Source organism: Varanus komodoensis, unplaced genomic scaffold (assembly GCF_004798865.1).
Source record: "Varanus komodoensis strain SLA01 unplaced genomic scaffold, ASM479886v1 scaffold17, whole genome shotgun sequence".
Classification (NCBI taxonomy): domain Eukaryota; kingdom Metazoa; phylum Chordata; class Lepidosauria; order Squamata; family Varanidae; genus Varanus; species Varanus komodoensis.
The window spans coordinates 12,623,166-12,644,236 of NW_025335505.1; the positions used below are offsets into that span (position 1 = coordinate 12,623,166).

The 21,071-nt window shown below is 38.9% G+C and overlaps 1 protein-coding gene across 5 annotated transcripts in view; it reads left to right on the plus strand.

Moving 5' to 3' along the window:
* Positions 1–14,995, plus strand: part of LDLRAD4 (low density lipoprotein receptor class A domain containing 4) — a 324,657-nt gene extending 309,662 nt beyond the window's left edge. For all 5 annotated transcript variants that reach the window (XM_044426637.1, XM_044426638.1, XM_044426641.1 and 2 more), the window contains one exon: positions 57–14,995. In XM_044426637.1, coding sequence (XP_044282572.1) covers positions 57–599 — 543 coding nt within the window. In that variant the 3' untranslated portion in view covers positions 600–14,995. The remainder of the gene's footprint in view (positions 1–56) is intronic.
* The last annotated feature ends 6,076 nt before the right edge of the window (positions 14,996–21,071 follow it).

Consider the following 21,071-nt stretch of genomic DNA (forward strand, 5'->3'; position numbering starts at 1 on the left):
GGAAAGTAGTTTAGGTTTCACATTATTGATTAGCTGATGCCTTGTTTTTATTGCAGATTATGTATGCCCCACGATCCAGAGACAGGTTTACTGCCCCATCCTTTATGCAGCGAGAACATTTCAGTCGCTTCCAGCCAACCTATCCATACATGCAGCATGAGATTGACCTTCCTCCTACTATCTCCCTCTCTGATGGCGAAGAGCCACCACCATACCAAGGGCCATGCACACTGCAACTTCGGGACCCAGAACAGCAGATGGAACTCAACAGAGAATCTGTGAGAGCGCCACCCAACAGGACTATATTTGACAGCGACTTGATAGACATTTCAATGTACAGTGGGGGCCCTTGCCCACCAAGCAGCAATTCGGGCATAAGTGCAACCAATTATAGCAGTAATGGAAGGATGGAAGGACCACCCCCAACTTACAGTGAGGTCATGGGGCATTACCCTGGTTCCTCTTTTTTCCATCACCAGCAAAGCAATGCACCTCCTTCATCACAGAGGGGGAGCAGACTTCAGTTTCAGCAGAACAATTCGGAGAGCACAATAGTCCCTGTTAAAGGCAAAGACAGGAAACCAGGAAACCTCGTCTAGGTTCCTCTTCCATGTGTACTTGAAGAGAGACAGGAGAATAAAACAGGAGCATGATGGAAGTTTCTATGCTCCTGTGCACAATATTAAGTTTAATGTGATGCAGTTTAGTAAAACCAAACGTGCAAAGCTGTTCTTTGTTTCTGAATCCTTTCAGGGAATTGCATGAAAAGTAGTTTGAAATAATTACAACCTTCCATACAGTTTGGCCATAAGCAGTGTTTTTGGGGAAAATATATTATTTTTTTTAATAATCTATTTGAATTATTTAATTCTAAGAGGTAACTTAGCACAGAAATATGGCTTGGTCAGCCTGTTTTATAGCAAGTGAATGGCTTAAAAAAAGAGAAAAAGAAAGGGTTACTAGGTAAATTGAGGCAAAATTGGCCAGTTTGCTTACCCTTCCCCCTCTCCAAGTATGGAATTTCTTTTTATCTCACTTGGGATTTTTGTTTTGTGTGCCAAGGTTTAAAGGGTTAGGGAAAAAAAGCTAGGTGAATGCGAGGAGTTAATTTGTGTTGTGATACAGTTGTGTTAAATTTGCACTATCTTATATATATACATATATAGGTATATGTGTGTGTGTGTATACATACATATACATATATATATACACATATACACATACATACATACATACATACATATATATATATATATATATATGAGGGGACTGTTTTACATGAAGTTATATGCATCATCTTTTCACCTGTGGAATTATTAGCTCCAAGAAATCCTCTTAAGGACAGCCCAGACCTTTGTTGATAATCACGGAGCAGGGACTATTGGATATAATTGGACCTCTTATCACTTTACATGAATAAAAATGAGTAAAAACATCTTAATGCAACATTTTGCAATAATTTTGCATTTGAATAGAGCAGCAACAAATTGTCTAGGAACATATGGGTGGAAGAAAGCAAATGTGAAGTTGCCTTCTCTAGGTGGTTTTAGCTATAAGCCATTTATTTAACTAGAAGCAGATGCCAGCCACATTACTTATTTTGTAACTATAGTTATAGCTTTACTGCTTGTCACCCCTTTTTTAAATAATGCAGTATTGGCAGTACCTAAAGCTTTTGCAGATTTTTATCTTCACTGTAGCCCATAATATATTCAGACACATAGCCTGACATCATACAATAAATGTATTATGATTTTTTTTGCTGTTAAATCACATTTTTTGTGTTTTATATTATATTTTGTGTCTTAGTTCTGTAAAGACAGTGGATCTCTGTAGCTCTCCTCCCAGTCTCGGCCATTTCTTCAACTGGTTGAACAATGCTTAAGAGCGTAATGCTATGCATGATTAGTAAGGGGAAAGTGCTATTCATGGCCCAGGTTTGCTAGGAGTTGCATGGCTTTTTTCGAGCTGAACATGCATAGTATTGCACTGTAAAGGAGCCTGCACCATTAGGAGTATATTGGGAACTGTTTGAGAATATTGTGTTTGCAGTTAGTTAATCCCATCTGTGTGCACTGATCTGTCTTACCTTTTCATATGTCACTTTAGGACTGCTACGTTTTTGAATCGCAACCTAAGGAATCAGTGAATTCATGCTGTAGTATCGGTTTCTGTGCTCACTATCTGTATTGGAAGGCATTTCAAAGGAAAGTAGAAGTTGATTCAAAAGCACACACAAAGCACAACGGGCACTTCAAAATGTGGTTAGGAAATGGTAGAAAAAAGTAGAGAATTTCTTAACAGTCTTAATTCTAATATTCCTGAGCAAGTTGTAGCTACAAAGTAGAAATCTCCTTTGGAAGATCCCCTTTTCTATGGTCTTATGGGTAGCATTTTGCTCGGTGAAACAGCTGACAAGTGCACCAAATGACTGGAATAATGTACTGTATTGAAAATGTTTGTTCTGTTGAAGTTTGCTTTTCTGTAGGATTTCCAGAAAATGAAGTAACTTAAATTGAAACCTGATTGTTGAAGCAAGTCTCTGATCTTTGTGGAGTTTAGCGCCCAAACAGCCTGTGTGGAGTATGTGTTCTTTAGATATTTCTGTGAAGATGCTTTCATCAGTCTGAGGTAGCTCATGAACTTGATGACTAGTTTGAGGGACATTTTAACTAATACTTTCTAAACACAAAACCTTGTTGTTACAGCTAGTCAGCCCAATAGTATATTGTTATAACGTAGTCCATAATTTAATAGTTGCTCATCTGATTTATGTAATCTCTGCTGACTTGCTTATCTCTGCCTTTCATATGGTAATTAATTAACTTGCAATAGTGTAGTTGTCTACAGCAGCCATCACAAGTTGAGTACCTTGAAATTTTCCTATCTTTTCCTTTCAATGGAGATAAGCTTATAAATTCATTTAGTATTGTCTATTAATTAATGCAGAAATGGTGTTTGGTAAGATGGCATGTTCTTCAACTCCTGGACTTAGTTTTATCTCCAAGTGAAATATCTCTGAACTAAATATTTCAGAATTAAATGGTCAGAGATGGGGCATACCCTTAAATTATAACTTGGAATAAGCTGAAAAGGTAAAAAGTCTGCACTCATGTCAAATACATTTGTAGAGACATTCCCATTGTATAAACTTATTCACAACTAAGGTCTTTGAATTTCAGCAGCGATTAAATGAAGCTCGGCTGTCAAGCTAGGAGCTCTTTATTATAAGGGAAACAGGTGTTTGGATTAGATCACTTGGAATCCATTTCCCCAAAACCATATTCATTTTTTAAACTACTTGTTTTAAAGCTAGATGTTAATTTTAACCTGGTCATCAGAGGCGTGTAACCATTACTTTTAGAGGGCTACTGCAAGTTACTGAACTCTCCATATTTTTCATGTTTTTATTCAATGGGTTGAGTCCTTTGGCTCTATTATTTTAAAGAGCTCTAGATTGTTCATCAATCAGCAGTGTGGATTCAAAGATGCTGTGCATATGCATGAGCAGTTGCTTATCCCTGAGATGGCCCTTTCTTCAGTAAAAGGTCCAAAGCCATTCTCCCTTGAACTACAATTGTGTAATTTCTAACTTAAAAGTGTGAGACTTTAAATAAAACCATCCTGGTACCTTGCTAGAACAATCTCTATGTAGGTTGCTTGGATAAGAAGGAACCAGCTTGCTGTATATGAGTATTCAGAAGTTTGTTATCTGCTTATGTTACTGTCTCTTTTCATTCTCCTAGAACAGCTGGGATTTGTAGTTGGAAGGTGTACTTTCATCCTAAATTTCATGTGAGAATCAGGTCGGCTTAGTAGTGTGTTATTTTAAAATGTGGCTTTGTACATAATTTGTAGTGGCTCCAACAGGTGTTAATTGTGACAGATAATGAGGTGGGGATTTTGGTGTGGAATGTTCTGGGCTTTCTCTTGATTCAGATCTATTTCTTCTAGCAAAACAAGTTCTGTTGTGGTACAGGATAACTTTTTTTTACTTCCTTTCACTTGTACTGTGAAAATACCATTTTAATGCTTTCACTTGTACAGTTAAACTGAAAACCCAGCACAATACAATGCCCTTTGCACTCAGTGCATGTGCGTTTCCAAACTTGGAGGCTTATATGCATCTGATGCCCAGCATAAGGTGTGGAAGAAATTTCTGCCACCTCACATACTGCACAGCTACCTAGATGTAGTGCTAAGTAGGGGAAATGAAGGAGAATGGGAGTTCTATTTACATATGACTTAAGTGACTGGCCCAGCCCCTTCTTCTCATCACTCCCTGGCACACCCCTTTTCCTTCTCTCCCAAGGTGGATATTCAACTTTGGAGAAGCAGTCAGTTTGATTATTCCAGTGCCAGCTGCGAGGACCTCAGAGCTGGGGCTCTGACTGTGCCCCGGCCCCAGACAACATTGGGAATGCATAGGATAATGCCCTAAAACCCCAATAATTTTATGTCCTTTCATGACACCCACAATGTTGGAATGATCTCCTCACTATAGCTATGATAGGGCTGGCCCTGTCCAGTGACTAGCAATATAAAACATGCAAATTACATTTAGATAATAAAATGAATGTAATAAACCTTCCTTGTGTTCAGCATTATTCAAGTAGGAGCACCTTAATTTTATCAAAACAGATCAGTGATCAAACTGAGACATTTAAGAAAGAGGTATATATAAACCGTCTACTCAGTAATTTTTTGTACTATGCCAAAAGGTTGTGACAGTGACTGTTAACATCAACAAGTGTAAGTGCTGATGTAGCAAAAGGACATTTTTAAATTTAAGTCTAGAAGTAACAAGATGTTTTTAATTTTTCATTATCTTTGTGCAAATGATAAGACAGAAATTGCTCTATTAAATATTTGAACTTTAAAATGCTTTAAATATTTTTAAGTGGAAATACTACAGTGTCAAGTGACTTTTTTGCAATTTACAGTAACAAATGGACATAGGAAAAAAGGTCCTTCCTGTATCAAGCAGGACATTTCAACCTTGGTTCTTGGTCTGTTCTCTCTCTAATACTACAATTTTTTAAAAGAAAGTTTAGCTTTACTTTTACTTGGTTATGACTGGTTATGGATTTTAAAAGCTACCCTAAGCGGTCCTGAACAGGCTAAGCAGTACGCTATATTTAATACTTAGATTAAATAAGTATTATACACTGACACTAAAAACTGCAGTTCATCCATGACTGCATTAGGTTGATAACATATTCAGGTGAGTGACTATGAGTTACGATTTTGTAAGAGTTTTTCTGGATAAAAATATTGCAACTGTATAGTCTTTTCTAGTGATCTTCCATTATTAACCAAGTAGAATAGAGCTCCTCCAGTTTTTGAAAGCTTTTACCATAATTCCAAGAAAAATAAAATTTGCTGTTCCTCTGCCACAGAAGCATTTGCTGAGGTAGGGATTTGAGACGTATACACATGAACACTCAAATTTTATTATTAGAATATGAAATAAACACATCTGCATTTCTGTTCTTTAATTTACTGCCATAATTTGTATTTTGAAGAATTTGGAATGTATTGCAATTTTTATCAAAAGGAATGTTTTGTATTTGATGTGTAAATACAATATGGAGCAGAGAGATGGCTCCTTTGGAACATTTAAAACTGAAGTGGGGATAGAAAGGGATTTGGGTATCAAGTGCTGACTCTTCAGGGCTAAGTTCAAGTCACACAAGAACTATGCCACTTCTGAAATTCATCCCTCAGGATAAGTTTGCAGGAACAGCACAGGAAGCATGTTCCAAAGCAGAGACCATGGACCAAGAAGCCCTTCTGAAGGACTTGGTCCAACCCTAGGCCCTTTCCCACACAGATAGCATGATCCCACCTCATAAATACGTGGGTGTGGCATAAAAATGTTATAAATAAATAAATAATATACAATTTCATGAGTTATGAAAGAAAAAAAATATCCCCTTTAATTCTGAAGAGTACATCGGCTACATTTTGGATATTTCACAATGGTTTTCCCACCCTTTTCATTTATCATAACATCCAGCCTAAAGAAGAGTCATATACAAAACTTGCTATTTGGTAACATTTTGATTGGTATTAATAAAAACTTTGCTCTATTTAAGTTTACTTTAAAAAATCATTTGGCCAAATGGCTGTAAAACATCTATACATAGATAATTCACTTTAAACCTTTAATTTTCCTGATTTTTCATGGCAAAATCATGAATTATGGTTTTGATCACAATCCTGGACATTTGGGGAAAAAAAAACATGAACCTGACAGTGCAGCGCTACTCTCCCTTTATGTAAATCTTTGAATTTGATGGTGCTAAACTCAAACTACCTTTTAAAATTCATATGAGAAGCACCTGAGAAGTTGTGAGAAGTACCTGATAGTCGTCCTTTGCTGTTAACTGCCACGGACACAATTTTGTATTGAAATCATGAGTTCCTCTAGTTCTTGTTCACCTTAGCCAGGGTGAAGAAACAGGCTGTGGTCCAAATCTGCCTGTTCAGAATTCCTAGATGAACCTTCCCTTTCCCCACCATTGATTACTGGGCAATTGTCTGGCTTGTGTGCGGCTATTTCCATTCTGGAATGTTTCTTTTAAGGTAATTACTGACAATAAGATATTTAAGCTAAAATGGTCTCAGTTCTGCCACTTTTGCCTTGAGCTCTATCCCTTGAGAAATATGTTCTTCAAGAACAACTCCAGAATGGAATTCAAGCATTTTACTGAAAAAGGTTCAACATTCTTGGTGTACCATTTGAGCCAATTGCAGAAAGGCCTGTTTTGTTTTGAAAAACTGGAGGATTGATTGGTGTTCTTAGTTTTCTTTGTTTAACCTTTTACATTTCCGGTCAACATGGCAGTGTGGGGTTTGTGTGGGAGAGTAGGTGATAGAAAATGAACTCTAGACAGGGTTGTGGGGAAAAAACATGTATTTGCTCATATGCATTTGGGGATTGTAAAACTTTGCAGCATAACAGCTCCTGCTGTTCCAAGGATCAACTATAGTGCTTTACAGTGCAGCTATCCCACCTGCCTAGGGACAAGGTGCTTGAGAAAGTGCATCACATATGGAAGTACGTACCTTTGTTCTCTCAAACCACAAGGCCTAGTTTATCTAACAAAAGCACACTTGGTTCTAGAACAGGACACTTCACAATTTCCCTTGTTCTGGTCTAATGCTGCTTCTGATTGGCACTAGCAAAGTTCACAAGATCTGAGCAACAGGACCACAGATACTGGGAATCAGATTGCCCTAAATATTCCTAAGCATGATGTACTTGATGTATTTAGCTTCAGCCCCACCCCTTTCATGGCAATGAGGTTGCTTGAGATGGTAAAGTGTGCCCTTCCTATTCTTGAGCTCTGCCTTATGTTGTGCACCTCCAGTGATACCTAGTACCTCTTCCTTGGTTCTATTCGCTACTGTTCTTGTTCATCATGAAAGTGCTAATTCAGATGTTCAGGTACTGTTAACATGCAGCTGATACATCTTGCTGGCTAAAGTTGTACCATGCCCTGACTTCTAGAAGCAGCCTTCTACTGATTTATATAAAGAAGCTCTCCTTGGATGTGGTCTCGAGAGCTAGAAAATGTTTGGATTTCATGGGAGGTATCCCACTCTGCAGTGAGCAGAGGTTTCTCTGCTGTCACATAATCCTTTAGGGTATTTTTTCCAGGTATAATGTGATACAGAGAAACATTACTTAACACATGTCTTTTTCTGTTTTATGTCATTGGACTAAAGAAAAGAGCAGTTTAGTTTCTGCTTACCAGTGAAACTCACAACTATAATACATTTTTGTATTTCAACATCTGATTGATTTTAGTTGAAAGGAACCATCACATATAATTTGCTTTAATTTGGAGAGAAAACCTGAAATGAAGCTAATTTTGTTCTATAGGCATAGGATGGGACACGAGCACGTGGGGACACCATGAAATATTAGCTCTTAAATATTACCTGTAAAACTGTGAAATTCAGTAACATTTGTATCTAAAATTATGTGCCATGCACAAAGTTCTTTGTGGTGTGTGCTAACGTACTTGTTCCACAAGGTAATGCAGTAAAGCCAATGGATTTTTGTATATCTCGCTTCAATATGGTATATACTTTTGTAGCCATTTTTAATGCCTGGTCTATTCGAATTTTAGAAGTTTATAGAGTCTGCTTCCACAGATGGTGCATGGATATATTTGATGGTATAAGCTAATTAATTGTGCTTTTTATTGTTACAGTTCTAAATTTGAGGTCACCCTGCTGTTAAACACAAAAGTATTTGTCCTTCAGAATGCAACAGGTATTTGGTTAGATAGGAAATTAGACTTATTTCTTTTATATATAGTACTTTCTCATTTCTTTGTGCTGTCAGAGATATGTGTGAGAAGTCTCCTAGCCAACAACCCTTTTATTTGGGAAGGTTTAAAAGTTGTTCCTGCTATATTCTTTTAAAAATATATTATCACTGTCCAGAGTCCATTTTGTATTGGCACAAATTGCAAAGATCCTTGTGAACTTAGATACTGACTACAGTGATACCAGACAAGTACTTCTCTGCCTGTTGATATAGATCAGCCAGTGCTTGCTTTTTGATTATCTTTAGCATCATCATTCCTTTTATGGGAGTGCAAGCTTGTTTAATGGCCTCTTCCTTTCATAATCATTAGTTTGTCATCGTTCTTAACCTTCTGGTTCTTTGTGGTCTCTGACTCACTCATGGGTTCTATGCCACAGAGTGCAACTTTCAAACATTCTAGAAATAAACTTTCTGTGCAACCTTTGATTTGGGCAAGAAGAATGCAGATTTCTACTTCATCTTTGACTCCAAAAAAAAAAAAAAAGAGAGAGATTTATTTCCTCTTCCTGTCAGCCTCCACTATAATTCCTGAGGAAACTTGTAGGCAGTACGAAAGAACTGGATCTGAAAGAAGTCCAGAGAAGAAACAATAGTGGCACTGGAACAAAGTTTATCCATTGAGCAAGGCTTTTTCTTGATTTAATAGAGCACATGCAAGAACTCACTGCCTAAACTAACTCTGAATAATATAAATGTGAATCCCATTCTTCCTGTAGAAAGCCTTAAGTTCATTCAGTTACTTTCTTTAATGGTAGGCTATAGATCAGCTCATACATATGTTAATAAAGTGGTAATTGCCATTATTTCTCAACTTGAATGTGTGATGTTTCAATTGTAATGATTCACTACACACATTTGCTGCTTATTTCAAGCAAGTACTTCTAGAATACATGTGCGCATACATGAATGTGTCCAGCAGCTAAACTAGGAAATAAAAGGCAGCAATCCGCTATAACAGGATTCCCGACCATTTTGGACCTGTGGGCACATTTGGGAATTTGAGAAGCCACCCAATGGCTTCCATTGAGGATTTGGGAGTGAGATGACCGCTGCTCGGGGAGCCTGACTAGGTGAGAGGATGTGTGGGGAGGCAGAAAAAGTGGAAAGGGAGCGGGAATGAAAAGAAGTGCTTCCTGGCTCCACCCAGGCTGCTTCTGTCCACACAGACAGTTCACAATAGCTTGCTTTCTCTCCTCTCTACCCACTTCCTGCCTCTACCTTTTACCCTTTCTCACCTCCTCCATCCCTAGTTTCTTTCTGTCCTCTTCTTCCTTCTTTCTCTCTTCTCTATACTTTTCCCTTGCTTTCTCTTCTAGCCCACTGATTGGTGGCAGGTTCACGAACAAAAAAACTTAGTGTACTAAAAGTACCATTTTTGAAGGGGATAGGGAGTGAAGAGCTAGGCTGCTACCATTGGAGCTGTCAGGCACCAGGGTGTCCACAGGTCCCGCACTGGGGACCTCTGTTATATAGAGACTAATATTTGAAGTACATTTTCCCCCAGTAGTTTAAAATGAGAATCTTGTGAGACAAACTGTAAGAAAATAATGACAGTTTAAAGTAGGCACCCCCCTACTTGTAAGTTTGCCAAAGTATCAAGTTGCCCCTGAAGAAAAAATGGGCTAAACATTGCTTTGCAGATGCTATTGTTAGGCATAGCCTCAGGAAAATGTAAGTCTTAGATTACTTGTAGTTGCTGAAAGCCAAAAGCCATTCTTATGCTAATTAATCCACCTGGTTTTTTTGAGAGAGGATGTTAAATCAGAACAAAGGCCTTTTGTATGCACTATTTGCTGTGCCCGAGGTGCTTTTGTATGGGGTAACAAACTGACCCCACATGTGACTAATAGTGGGGATCATCATCTCAAAACCTGTCTTCTGATGAAAAACTGGGCAGGCACTGACCTATTCAACTTTTGAAAGTCCTCTCCATATTGCTGGACTGGGGAACCTATGGCTTCCCAATGTGTTTGGACTCCATTTCCCATCTGCCTCTGCCAGCCTGGCCAGAATAATGGGGGTATGTGTCCACCAACAACTGGAGGGCTACAGATTTCCTAGTTCTGTCCTAGCAGACTGCTGTATGACCTATAGTTAGAGTTTACTCCTCTGAAGTCAGTTACATACTAACACAAGTGTTTCAATGCAAAATTTGAAAACAAGTGAGTTGTTTACCTGCTTCTGACATTTCCTATCAATAGTGCAACAACTGCTACCAGTACAAAGTGTTAGAGTTACAAGTATGTTGGAGAATTGTTGGGCTACAATGTTGGCTAACATGTTCTCTTTCCTCAGTTCTGATGCCTGCATTGTACTTCAAAAAGCAAATTGATCAGGATGAAGCAAGCTTGAACTGACTGTGTCCTGAACAGAACCTAATAACTTCTTCCAGCTTCCATCTTGAATCATGTTTTGGTGGTTTAAGGTTCAGACACACTGTTTTGTAAAATGATACTTTGGATTGCGGGGAGAGAGGGAATCTTTAGTCATGCCCTGCAAGAGAGTGTGTTTGTGCTGATCATGACAAATAGACTTTAACCCTAAACCTGCTTGCTTGGAAATAAATTCCTTTGGAATCAGGGGAAGGGGAGTAGTGTTGTGTAACCATGTGTAGTATCAGGTTATTTGTTGCTATATTGCTGCTACTTTAAATGGATAGATATATAAGGTGGTTGTGTGGAAACAATGCGATATGTGCAAGGGTCTTATGGACCCTTATTTTGCTTCCCTCTTCCCTGCCCCGCCAAGTTGGGGTTTTGTCCCATATGTTATGGTAGGGGTATTACTTTTAACAGTATGTGTGTGCGTGAATATTACAAAGCATCATTTGGAGAAGGTCTGCATGTTTGTGGTTCATAAGCAACTAGGTGCCTCATGTTCAGGACTTGAGCAGATAAGACCCCCCCCCCCCCCCCCCCCCGGACACACACATTTTGCACTCTTTAGGCTTGATGCTTCAAAGTCCATTGAAACCAGTAGGGAAATTCCTGCTGACTTGATTGACCTTTTGTTTGAATTGGGCCTTATGCTCCTGCCTTCGTTGTGCCTCACTGAAAATGGTGCTTTTCTGATCATCTGTCTCTTCTGGTTTTGATTTTTAAGGTGCTGTATATAACTTGAATATATGATGCATATATCCTACCCAATGGGTAGAACAGAAACAAAAAGAGACCCATTGTTAATACTGTAAAATGATGTATAGCAGATAAGCATTTTAACAAAAAAAGGCATAGAACTTGTAAATGCCTAGTTTTCTGCTTCTGCCTTTCCTTTCCTTTCCTTTCCTTTCCTTTCCTTTCCTTTCCTTTCCTTTTCTGGCAAAATAATATGCAAAGCAATGCATACTAATGGTAAGAAGTCTGTGTATTTTTTATTTTACTATGAATTATCAAAATAGTATAAGGGAAAAGGAATCTTTGAGCAAACCACTTTAAACTAGCCTGTTGATGGTAATTGGTTGCTTAATGCATCTTCTCTATAAGGAGTCTTTGGTGAGTGTGTTCGTTTGTGCCACTTTGAAAACACCCCACTTCACTCTTTGTAGCAGCTGCTGATTCTGTTGTTGCTTTGTGATAAAATTGAACCAGTATTTGGCTTTTCCCCATCAACCAATATTTATTTTGTTCCATATCAATCTAGAGATAGGTCAGATCCTAGAACCTGTATATTTGAAACAGCAACTTTTAAAAGATATCCTTTTGGTTAAAGTAGAAACTTTAAACCATGCCTGAAAAATGTAAGATGGTGAAGCATTTTTATCTTTCAAGAGTTATATTTTATGCTCACTTCTGATTTACAGTATGTCTAGATGGTGAGTTGAGCATTCATGTTCCGTGCACATCTTCATTTTGCACTCTGTGTATGCTGGGCACTTCTGCCCATCTCCAGTCTCAGCACAGACCATAGTGCACCATGCCGGGTCTCCGCTGGTTCCCATTCTGCTAGCTTCATGCACTTTTGATTTTATCACAAGCATTGCTTTCAGGATGTGTCATCCTAATTTATCCTCCCTACTTTTTTGTGCAATTTTTAAAAAACCTGGTTCCACATTACATATTGATATCAAGAATGCTTGATGTTAGGGTGACTTTTGAAGGATGCTGGTCATGGATTTCTTAGTTGTCCATCTGGCAAGATGAACAGCCTTTTTCTGGCCAATGCCGTTAAGAATTGTGAAAGTGTTTTAGTGAGAGAGAGAGAGAAACAATGCGATATTTTGCTTTGGGGCTTTGTTTTTAATTTGAACAATGAGATGGGATTTTGCTTATGAGAACAAGGAGAATATTCTTTTGTGTGGGCTGGAGTGGTGTACAGCAAGGTTGACTTCACAGTACAAGTTCACCATCTGTCCACATTCTATCCTGCTTCTAGAGTTTAGGTTTGTTAGGCCAAGCAAATACCTCAGAAGTATAAGGCATACTTTTAGATAAGAGAATATTATAATCACCCTGTTTTGAAAGGACCTTTAAAACAAAATACCTATCAATAACCTTAATTACACACAAGAATTCGGTCAAGTCCAGAATAATCTTGTGACCTAGGAGTGGGAAACTCCTTTATATTGTTTGGCCTCTTTTGATCCCCTTTGACAACCATAGTGATAACAGGAACATCTAAGCTGAATTCAGCAGAGCTGTCCTAGTAAATTTTTCCTCTTCCCAGGGCACAAATTAATGGTAGACCACAAGTTCAATACCACTGGTTTAAACCCAATGGTTTCCCATGTCTGTTGGTAGCTTTGTTATCTTGTAGCCATGAACATAACACAATGGTTTCAAGGGATGTGCTGAAAATTATGTTTGTTTGGCAGCCACTGCCAGAGATCAACATCAAGTTAATTGCTGGATAGACTGATCCAAATCTGAGGAAAGGTCTGCCAGGTCTTCGAGGCCAAAGAAGTTCAGAAATGTGCTCTTTGCTCTGTTCTTGTTAACGTATAATTTCTGTACTGGCCTCCCATTTTGCTCAGTAATATCCTTCTAGGAAATAACTACTTATATCCTGTACCAGGATAATAATTGCCACTCACATCCTCTAATATTATGGTGTTTGTGGGGTTTTCATATCCTTACAGATTGTTCTGTTAGTCCATCTCCACACCCATACTGTGCTGTTTTAGGAAATCTACAATGATACTTGAGTATGCACAGCTTATTAGTATTGTTAGTTCATTTGGTTGGAACACAGAGTGTTAACTTAAAAATTTTGTTGTACTGATCTTTTCCTTGTTTGCTCTGCACTATTGTGATTTTTGGAGTAGAAGAAACCTTGCATGTTACTGAACTATGTGCCAGGTGATATCTAGAATGCACATTGCAATAACAGATGTTGTGGACCAAGCAAGATGTTGCCTCCTTTAAAAATCACCACTCTGCTTTGAAGCTGCAGTGGTGGAAAGAAATGATAGAGCCTATCAAGTAGGCATGGAGGTCTCTGTTCATATTTTTTCTCTTATTAGAAAGCATCATAATTTTAGAACAAAACTAAATGTACACATATTTTAATCAGAAACGAGAGCTTGGGGCATATTGTTAACAAAAATTGAAGCAGATAGTTCACTTTACCACTTTACAGATAATTTCTTTATCTGGAGTGCAAAAGCAATTAACACCTTACTGCAGAACTTGATATTCAAGAAGCTTGTCAAGTAGTTTAGATACAGATAATGTTATGAAGATCTGTATACAAACTTGACTATTAGATATTGGGTTGGATCCAGATTAGTTATTTTGTGAACAGAAGGATTCCTTCCAATTGATGGAGGGAACTGGGATCCAGTGAATGCTCCCTGCTGGAGGAAGGCGTGGAGAGACAATTTTCAAATTCCCCCTTTCTGCTGCAGCACTCTGTGTTAATCTCTCATGCTGCTGTGAATAGGGGCATCCCCTACCTCCCCAGAGAAGAAAACACAGAGGACTGGTGGGGGTGGGGGGAAGATGGAATCATGAAGATTACCATGAAGATTACCACTCCATTCTTTCAGCTGATGCAGAACTCAGCTAAGTGCTACTCTGGACCCACTGAATTTACTTATGAATTCTTGCCTGCTTTCAATACACTGACCATCTGTATTGTGCATTAGTGTTAATTTTGCAGCATATGATGTTTATTACACAATGAGATGCATATGATTTGTTGCTTTCCATACTGGATCACGCGTCCTGCTTTTATATATGCCCGGGTTGCTTGTATGTGTGTTTATGTTGTTTCAAGGTATTTGGACAGAAAAACAAGAGCACTATCCACAATATTTAGTATTTCATTTGAAGTTTTTAAAGTTATTTGAAACAAAAAACAGCCATGTGGTTTATATTGGAACTTCTCAATGGTGATTCATGTGAAGCTATAAGGAATCTTAACTTGCTTTAAGCATCTTGGTATTCCTTTTAACCTAATCAATTTGCTGCTTAATTTCTAATGTAACTCGCGATTATATGCAGAAAAAGATTTCAACAGTTGTGTACTTGCCTCCTTTTAACTGAGCAAATGGTGATGTTCTAGTATTTAGACCTAAGGTCTGTTATCGCAATACTTTTAAAGGAAAATGTTGCTCTAAGTGCTGTTGTTAGTTTTAAATACAGATTTTATGCTTGTTCTTAAGAAGCTGTGGTCAAACCACAGAACAAAACTATTAAAAAATCAATACATTAATTGGTCTCCTGTTTTTTTCCTCCCCTTTTTTCCTCAAACAGATGTTGTCCTCCAGGGACAGATGGAAAAACTCCTGCCTGAAAACCTAGCTTGGTTCTGCCAGACAGTTCCAATAATACTGGGCTAGGTGGACCTAATGCTCAGTAGAAGACAATTTCCTGTTTTCCCATGCTCTGAAGAAAAGCTCTGTACTGCCCTATGTTGCCACTCCACTAGCTTGCCAGCTTGTGTGCCCTTATCAGAAAGAGAAGCTCTAAAAATGCCTGGGGGGCTATAGGAATAGGATGGGGTGGGCTGTGTGCAGTGAAGAGTTCTAGGCAAGGTCTTGACAGCAGAGTAGTGTGTGTGTGTGTGTGTGCGCACTAAAGTCAGTTCACTCCGAGCAAGAGCTGGGTTTTGCGGGGTTAGTAAAGAATGTGCATTACATATCAGCTACCCTTCATAAAAAGGATGTTGTCTATTGTAGAAATGTGTTTGGAAAAACACTGAGAAACATGAGTTAAAGCATATCTTTACTATCAGGCTTTTGTGCCTCTGGGTTTATATCACACCAGTCCTTTCAAGATTTTTCTCCCTGCCTGCTTTGTTTTATGGGTCCCATTAAAAAATAAAAGCTAAATTACTTGATTTCTTTAACCCTGGCTCCAAATCCCAGATGCACCACTCAGATGCAAAACTTCATTCCTGAAAGTGCTTTGATCTTTCCCTAATCTGCTTTTCATTCTAATTATATTTGTTTAAAATATGGCCTTCGTTTGATATTTGTCTCATGAAATCTTTTGCCTGTGCACCAGCTACATATAGAGTATCTCGTCTCCATAGGAGGTGTTCTGCTGATGGATTAATCCAGTGTCTGCTGTTGTGTGGTAAAACATTCAGGTTTCTCTTTCAGCTTCCCAAGTGTATTGATCCTCATTAAATACCATATTTTTAACATTCCAGAGCCTTTTATAACTCAAATTCTGCTTCTAATGAGACTTTGCTGCTTTAGACAAAAAATTAATAATTAGGCTTCTTTTTCATTATCACAGTTTTGATCTGCTGTACTTTGAGTTCTAATTAAAATGTGCAGTTAAAACTTGCTGCCAGTATCATCTCTTGAAGTAATCCTATTTGTACTCCTATTTTTATTTTCATATTTGCTGGAGTTGCTTGCACTCTGCTGATTCTAGATACAATCTCTGTGGTTATTAGTCTAAGCTAGCCTCTAGTCACTAGTGGAATATCCAGAAGGAGTGTCAATTGGCCATTTTATTTTTCTATTTATTATATCTCTATTGTGCCCATTACCCAAAATAGTCTAGGCAGTTCACAACATAAAATTTAAAACTAATAAAATAGAACAGCACAGTAAAACATAATTTTAAAAACCATAGATAAACTGTAATATACAGGCATACCTCAAGGATATTGTGGGTTAGGTTCCAGACCACCCTGATAAAGCGAATATCACAATAAGCAAATATTGCAATAAACAAGTCATACAACGTTCTTGGTTTCCCAGTGCATATAAAAGTTATGTTTACACTCTGCTGTAATCTATTAAGTGTGAAAAAATGCTAACCATCATCTGAGTCTTCAGTGAGTTGTAATCTTTGCTAGTGGATGGTCTCCCTGCTGACTGGTGGTTACTGAAAGTTGGGGTAGCCATGGCAGTTTCTTAAGATAAGACAACAATGAAGTTTGCCACCTTGATTGACTCTTCCTTTCATGAAAGATTTCTCTGTAGCATGCAATGCTATTTGATAACATGTCACCCACAGTAGAACTTCTTTCAAAATTGGAGTCAATCCTCTCAAACCCTGAGGGTGCTTTATGAGCTAAGTTTATGTAATATTCTAAATCCTTTTTTGTCATTGCAACCATCTTCATGGCATCATAGAATCATTGTAGAGCCGGAAGGGGCCAGAAGGCCACGGGGTTCACACTAATCATCCCATTCAGGTGACTTTTTGAATGTCTCCAGTGAGGGAGAGGCCACAACTTCTAGTCATAGTCACTTCTAAACATTCATCTGTCAGGGGTGAGAGCTTCAGGCCTGGCAGCTAAATCTGGCCCTTTGAAAATCCCAAAATGTTCACTCTCCTTCCACTGGTCTCATCCTCTTTCCCTTAGCCATCGATTTTGTGGTAGTTACCTAAGTTTTGCACAGTTTCTCCCTCATTATGAAAGGTTGAAACACCTTTCCTAAGGCTTTAATGAGATGAGAACTTTAAGATAAATTGTGCTGGTGTTTTTGGAATCTTGACCGCATCCCTTTACCTTTGTCCTCCCTCGCCAAAGCTTCTCCAAAACTGAAGGAAGCCGAAGGTGTTTCCCCACACCTGTTCTGTATGGAAACATCAGAAGTGATTTATTGTCATAAAACAGCTTCAAACCTGTGTAGACTGGAAGTTCTATGTCTGAAGGCTATCACAATGTAGATGAAAACATGACAAAAGCTCACGCTATGCTCCATTCCTTAGAAGCACACAATAGCTTTTTCAGTTCTGTGCAAGGGCTGCATATTCATGTACAGCTCTTAGAGAAAGAGGCAGCTTCATACCTCTGAAAGAAGACAAGAGCATTTACCGTCATCCCTCTGCATCTGTCAACTGAAAAGAGTCAGGTGGTCATTGCGGGAAGGGAGATTCACTGGGTTTCTCAGAGCTTTTGCACGTGCAGAGAGCAGATGGGAAAGAGCCATAGCTCAGTAATAAAGCGTGTGCTTTGCACACAGGTGGACCAAGGTTTAACCCCTGATGAGCTGAAGTAGGGCTGGGAATGGACTTCTTTCTGAAAGACCAGAGAACTGCTGGTCAATCAGCAGATAAGCACTACATGATAAGAGCAGATACAGCCCTATGTCTTTTGCAAAATAACATAAGTCAGTGGTTTTCAACCTTTCCACAGCTGGGCAGCAGCAAAAACAGGAAAACCACATGGGGGCCCACTGAGAAAGAAACAAAAGGCGTGATACACATGATCATGTGTTAGTTTCCAAACGCAATACCAAAACAAAAACAAAAAACCCCCTAACCGTTCAAACCAACCAAAAACCAAGCAACCAAAAATGGCAACAACATACTGAAATTGGTGCAGCCTTGCTTCCAGCCACAGTCTCTCCCCTTTCCAGCTGCCCCCACCCCTGTCAGCACTGGTGCACCCCCTGCAAACATGATGCCAACCAAAGAAGAGGTGGTGGAGCACAGTCAGCCCCCGTGCTGGTCCATGGCGAGTGGGATGCACCCCCCCCCACAGACTGGCAGGAAATCTCCCCCGAACTGGCACCACTGACCAGTGGTTGAAAACCACTGACATAGATGAGCATTTAGGTGAGCTATTCAGGTGGACTATATTGTGACAAGGGCTTTAACCAAAGATTTGCAAGTCATTTTCATATAACTTCTCCCTCCTTCCTTCACTGAGAGACTCCTGGATTGCTCGGCAAACAGATGAAACCTAGGAATATTTTAGTAACAGAAACTGTGTTCTTCCCCACCCCCCCTTGCTGCTACAAACCAAAGCAACACTGGAGAGTTCACAAAGTCCCCTTGAGAGACAGTTTCCACTCACTCCTGATTAATTTAACTTTTACCAATATTACAGAGATTGACAGTTGAGTAAGTGGAAAATCCCAATTTAATCTAGTGTTGAATGTGCTGCAGACACAGGCTCAGACAGCTTGACCTACATTTAACCCTACACAGCAGGAATTTCTTTGTCAGAAATGAAGGAGAAGCAGCAGCAGCAGCTAATTTTATTCTTAAAACAAATGGATTTTTCAGAAGCTTCTTATATGTGGGTATTGAGGTGCTACTGTCAGTGCTACTTTGCATAGAAAAGATTTCAAATCTAATATTTAAGGATACACACACACTGATTCTCCATGGTTTTGACAGGTCAGTCACAAGACACCCAGAGAATGGTTGTTTTATTGTTCTCCTATTTGATGACAAGAAAATGAATTCAGAAGAACAGGTGCCTCTTGTGGGATTCTTAACCCAAGTAAATCAAAGTAATTGAATTAAAACTATTTAGTTACCCCTGCAGCAGGGGACCCATTTACACCTCAGTTAATGCAAAGGATTTGCCTGTAATCTGATTTTGACTCATTGATATAAATGAGATTCCATATTTTTTAAGCCAAGCTTTTTAGTTTAACTGGGTTTGATGACTGGATTGTGTCATGCTCTTAATGTCAAAATCTTATCACAGCCCTATTCCATTTACCAATGGTAAAAGAAACCTCACATAATGACAGCTGAAAGCTCTCACTGATGACTGGTCAATATCCAGTGTGACCATTTTGAGTTGGAAGAGGAAGTACTGATGGCCTGAGAAAAGGTGTGATGTCCTGATTTAATTTCTGATGGCATAGTTTAGCATGATTAAACAACTAGTGAGTCCCCAGCTTGATTTACTTTCCTTTATTTGTCCTTGGAACTTGTGTAATTATTATACTAAAACTCTGTTGCTTCTGCTGCTGTTGTTTAGTGTCAGCTATGACATGGTACTTTACAAAGAACAGGTCTGACATTCAGTTTAAAATATTACTATAAGCAATAAGCTACCCAGTGAAACAAGAAAGCTGGAGACCAAAAAACAATAGTAACCATTGACCTATAAAACTAGAAAAGCATCACAGAAATCTCAGTGCGATTCCCCAGTATAGTTGGGAGGGAGCCGGTATCCAAAGGCTTGCCAGTACAAAAGGATTTACAGATTTTCATAAAACCCAACCAGAACGCACCCGTCAAACATCTGCGTGGCGATAACGGCTTAGATGTGTGCCATAACCAAGAAGGTCCTGCCAGGCTAGCATCAGACAATACAATACCTGGATCAAGACAGAGTGCAGAGGTTGCCAATACAAATTTAAATTAATAAACTCATCCAAGTGTCCACTAATGTCGTCTTTTTTGTTGCATCATCTAGGTTGTTAAGCTTGGGAGATGGTGTCTTAACGGCAAACATCTGATGTGGGAACGATGAGAAACGAAGCTGAGCAAGATTGCTTTGTGACGCAAGATGCTGGTGAGATGCACATTTCTGCTTTTGAATTACTTAACACCTAGTGTGCATTGTGATTTGTTCAGGTCCCTCATGCAACACCTATGAAGAAAGGTTGCTTTAGAAAAAAAGGCTTGGTTACTTCACTGGCTGGTGCAGTGTTTTGCTTGGCAGGCCGTTCACAACGGATGAAGCTGGAGGAGCGTGAGGAGAACATCACAAAAAAAGATGAGGAGGACAAGTGAGCAGGATGGGGCTTTGGTGAGCTGGGAGGGTTGGCAAGCATGCAATGGCTGGGCAGGGAGCTTCAGGGGCCCAGCAGGGCAGCGGCAGGAACCCAACACTTTGTAATGGTACAGCGGAGCCTGGCATCTGGCGCCAGTGCAGGAATTGTAAGCGGAAACATCCGGAGGCCCATAAGTTGCTCACCTTTGCTTTAAGTTGTAATTGGTTAAAATATTGTAAATAACAGCATAAATGTATAAAACTGAATACAATGGATGAATACCAACCACTTTTATTTAAAACTACAATCCTAAACAAACTTACAAAACATAAGACTTACTGAATGTAGTTGAACTCACTTCTGAGTAAACATACTTAGCTGTGTCTATAAAGGTTGATTCAGTCTGTCTCCATTTCACTCCCTGTTCATTCTTCTTTATAGGCAAAGTGTTCATCTGCATCATGTGCTTTCTCACTAATTCATAACAAATACCTGTATTTAATGTAACTCAGTTTAAATTAATGATGCTATCCTAAGCATCACTGCAAGCGTTCCATAGAAACCAGTATGGGCTACTTCCAAGTTATTTTGTTGGTTAGGGTGTTGCTTATGTAGAAATTTATATCCTGCCTTTTCACAGCCTGTGCTTCATTTTGAATGACTCACAACTATTTAAAACCAGAATGCAACATCCAGACATACTTCCTTATAGAAGAAAAAATACTTTTTGTTATGTTTCTTACATCTCATAGATATATCTATGAGTAGTGCATTATTCCTAAATCTAACCACACCTTCTGTTTTGGTCCACATTTATCTCTGTGCATTATTTTTTGGGCAACTCGTAAAATTCACTCT